The sequence below is a fragment of the Cucumis melo genome, chromosome 7, assembly GCF_025177605.1.
Source record: "Cucumis melo cultivar AY chromosome 7, USDA_Cmelo_AY_1.0, whole genome shotgun sequence".
In the NCBI taxonomy this organism is placed as follows: Eukaryota; Viridiplantae; Streptophyta; class Magnoliopsida; order Cucurbitales; family Cucurbitaceae; genus Cucumis; species Cucumis melo.
The window spans coordinates 4,613,053-4,617,268 of record NC_066863.1 but is presented as its reverse complement, the minus strand read 5'-3'; the positions used below and the strand labels follow the sequence as shown (position 1 = coordinate 4,617,268).

The 4,216-nt window shown below is 35.8% G+C and overlaps 1 protein-coding gene across 2 annotated transcripts; it reads left to right on the top strand.

Annotated features, from left to right (window-relative positions):
- The first annotated feature begins 243 nt into the window (after window positions 1-243).
- On the top strand, window positions 244-4,216 carry LOC103501765 (persulfide dioxygenase ETHE1 homolog, mitochondrial). 2 transcript variants are annotated; one of them, XM_008465449.2, is made up of 9 exons: window positions 244-880; window positions 1,080-1,208; window positions 1,321-1,428; window positions 2,732-2,866; window positions 3,306-3,347; window positions 3,502-3,561; window positions 3,637-3,690; window positions 3,821-3,845; window positions 3,930-4,216. In XM_008465449.2, exons 1-9 carry the CDS (start codon window positions 632-634, stop codon window positions 4,010-4,012), a joined length of 885 nt encoding a protein of 294 aa, XP_008463671.2. In that variant the 5' UTR covers window positions 244-631; the 3' UTR covers window positions 4,013-4,216. The 2 variants fall into 2 exon arrangements, with proteins under 2 accessions (XP_008463671.2, XP_050943936.1); XM_051087979.1 differs by having other exon boundaries at window positions 333-488.

Sequence of the window (4,216 nt, the reverse complement as noted above, 5' to 3'; positions counted from 1 at the left end):
TTAGAATTCAAATCAATAATGACTCATCCTTATTTTTAGTTCAACAATTATAATCAAACCATGAATTGTAATTACAATCTATGTATTATTTACTAATGATAACTTCGATTTAGAACAACATTTTAAAGATTGGTGATAAACCAAATCTAATTCATTCCTTTTATCGACGATACAAATTTTAATATATATATATATATATATATATATATATATATATATATAATTATATCTGAATAACTCAATTCATGTGACGAGAAGAGAGAGATTTGGAAAACAAGAGGTTAAGGAGGAAAACCTAAAATTGAGACCCATCAATCATTTGGTTGAATTGTATATATATATTAGAAAATTTGGGACACCTGTTAAGAAATGATATGAAAGGCCATCGTGGAGAAGCACTCTGTTTCGTTATGGGCAAAACCAAAACCAGGTGCGGCGAGCGGGACACAAATGGTACGACGACGGACCAGACAAAGCTTGCGAATTCGGTATCTGACAAATCTTCCATTTCATATCCATTGATGACGACGATTCCACCTCCTCCTCTATCCCATTTCTCATAAACAATTCACTAAATTACTATTATCCTTCCCCCACGTTTCAATCTTGTTCTAGTCAATAACAAGGCAAGATGCATAGCTGTCGGTTCTTACGAGTTCCATTGTTTCAACCCAATGCTCTATGCTTCTTCTCTCAAACTCCTCATCTTCTTTCTGTGAAACCCATTTCCTCAATTCCCGTTAGGAATTTCAGTTCTCAAATGGGGTCATCGCCATCTTCTTCCTCGTCTAAGCTCTTGTTTCGTCAGTTGTTCGAGAAGGATTCTTCCACTTATACTTATCTTCTCGCTGATGTTTCTCATCCTGATAAACCAGCGCTTGTAATTTCCTTTATCTAATCTCTCTTTTCTATGTTAGTGTTCGGTTGTTTGAATTGAAATTTGATGAAATGTGTAATGGCTTTGTTTCGTTTCGTTTCATCAATGTTTTGGGCATGTTTTCTGAATTTGGTTGAAAAGTTTGGTCAAAAGCATTAATGGGCTTTTCGATTCTCTTTTTTTTTTTTTTTTCTTCTTTCAGTTGATTGACCCGGTTGACAAGACTGTAGATAGGGATCTAAATCTTGTAAGAGAATTGGGACTGAAGCTTGTATATGCTATGAATACTCATGTTCATGCTGATCATGTCACTGGGACTGGACTCATCAAGGTTTTTCTTCTCCATCATCATTTTTGTTGGTGATTTCTCAATTCCAGTTATTGTTTTTTCAGTGTCTGACTTTATTTTTATTTTTACCTTTTTATGCGTTTACTTCCTTCAGAATAAATTTCCAGGAGCGAAATCTGTTATCTCGAGAGCAAGTGGCTCAAAAGCTGATGTGTTGATTGAACCTGGCGACAGAATTTCTTTTGGTGATCTATTCCTGGAGGTATGCCAATACTTTTAATTAATACTACAAAACGAAGGCACAGTATAGATCTCTGTTTGTTTTCATAGTTATGATTCCAGCATTTTGTCAAGACTATCCATCATCTTTGCCATCACATAGGAGTCTAGGACTGGTGACAGTTCAGCATAATATATCTGCTCCGTATTTGTATTGATCTCTAAACTTCCCATAGTTTAGTGACGATCTCTTATGTTGAAAACCTAATCTAATTCTTGACATAGTGTAGCTTGGTTAGTTGATGTTGGTTATGACATTTTACATGCCACCAGACCTCGTCCGGGAAATCACAAGGACTTGCCTGCCATCTAATTTCAGACTTTATAGATTACTACTTCATATGATAATGTCCATGAGTTCTGAAAGAGAACACTGATCCATTTCTTCTCGAGCGTTTCAATACTACAAAAAACCTGCTGTGACCATTTACTTTGTGGGGATTGAAAAATGCAGACGCGGAAAGGTTGTCAACTTTTGTGCCAGAAATGCTCCTTTGACTTATTAGCCTCCAGTAATATTACATACTGCAGCTAGCTCCTCTATCTCCTGTTTTCTTTTGAGATGGGGCTCCACATCATTACTTCTTTTGTTGTTTGTTCATTATTTCTCTAATTCTATCAATAATAAATAACATTACCTTTCACTGAAAATAAAGATGTACTGCAAAGATATCTCCTCTGGTTCCTTGTTGATGATAACAAATCAGAAATTGGATTAATTCATAAATGTAGTAGGTGATTTCACATGGAGGAGGGAGGAATGAAATGGTTTAGGGTTTTAGAGACTTGATGTGTCGCTGCCACCCCTGATTTTCATCTCTAACACAGAGGTGGAGGAACATATAGATAACACAGGGAGTCCTAGTTAGGAAGTTTTCATTAGATTTGCCATCACCATCAGTTTAGGGAAGTTTCCAAGTGACTGCTCAGTAAAGATTTAGTTTGCCATTGGAGGGAAATATGTAATGAACATTTTTACCTCCGTTGATATCACAAGCTTTGAATGGAAAACTGATATGCCATATGGTTTTACGATTTTGATTTTGTATGACTCTTATTGTATACTTTCTGGTGTTAGTTTTTCAATGAAGTATAAGCGGTTTTAGACTCTGATGTCAATAGTAAAGTTTCTGAACCCAGACTGAGCAAAATTTTCTTTTTAAAAAAGAATATATGCTCATAATGGGTTTATCATCAAGTAAAGCAATGTTAAGAAACAAGATAAATTTTTGGGGACAATCCTAGAGTTGACTCTCGTCTCCTCTTTATCTTGCATATAATTTCAGGTTCGTGCAACTCCGGGGCATACATCAGGATGTGTCACCTATGTAACAGGGGATGAACCTGATCAGCCTTATCCGAGGATGGCATTCACTGGGGATGCTCTGTTGATACGTGGATGTGGGAGGACAGATTTTCAGGTTACTTTCACCCTTTGACTTATTATTTAATTGTTGATGATAGTACTCAAGTAGTTCTCGAAAGTATTGGTATTTTAGATTAAGATATTTCAGTATAATACTTTGGCTGTCATATTTCCTCTAGCTTGGGACTCTATGTACATTTAACTGTTTTTCCAAACTTCTCTCATATCTACGTCAAAGTACAGAGTTTTCTGTTTTATTGTAGAACATCGAGTGATAAAGAGAGCTGGTATATTATTTTTGTTGCACACGACCGTGACAAACTTTGTTTTGACTAATGGGGTTACTGGAACCATTATGAACTATTAACTAATCATTTAGGTGTAAACGTTTTCTTAATTAATCTCAACCATTCTGCGTGATTATGGGCTATACGTTTAGCTGTGTGTATCTTGAGCTTTATTGCCACTGGGCTGAATACCAGCGTCTTTTGCAGGGTGGAAGTTCAAAGCAGCTCTATGAATCTGTACATTCACAGGTAAGAACATAAACTCAGTATATTTTCCACGAAAAATTGGAACAAGGAACTGGGGGAGATGATCATAAGAAGAGCTAGTGATCGCTATAGATTCCGTTTCTTTGTTTTAGCTTTCTGTAACACGAACACGTTCTGATAATTAACTCTGTGCCAGATTTTCACTCTGCCAAAGGATACACTGATCTATCCAGCTCATGATTACAAGGGATTTAGTGTAAGAAAATATTTCTACGCCTATTCTTTCTTCGAAAACTTGGTTCGTTCTCTCATATCTGACTTCCAATTTCAGGTTAGTACTGTAGGTGAAGAAATGACATACAATCCTCGGCTTACCAAGGATCTGGTAATTTCTTTAGTAATTAAAACCACTTATCTGGAAATTGCATTTCAAAGCAGATTATAGTTACTAAATCTTTTGCTTTTACACCTAAAGTTTGAAATTTTTTTCACCTGGGTTTGTTTTTGTTTTGCAGGAAGAATTCAAGAAAATCATGGAAAGTAAGTACATAAAGACAAAAATTTAATATGGTGTAAACGGATTGTTTCTGCTATAACAACAACTATATTGTTTCTCTCTCTCAGATTTGAACTTGGCTTATCCAAAGATGATGGACATAGCAGTTCCAGCAAATTTGGTGTGTGGATTGCAAGATCCAGCTTGTTAGTTCTCTTGTCATCCATGTGATTCATTGTGTATAAGGCCTATCTTACTATAAGAAAGAACAAAATCAAAATGAGATAAAATAAAGATCAAAGAGCTATAGGCATAGGCTGAGAGGGGTGAGTTCCACAAACAAAAATGATAATGTACGTACAAATTCCACTACTATATATAAGCCTTCTGGTATGCGTGCCTTGGGGTTGCAAAA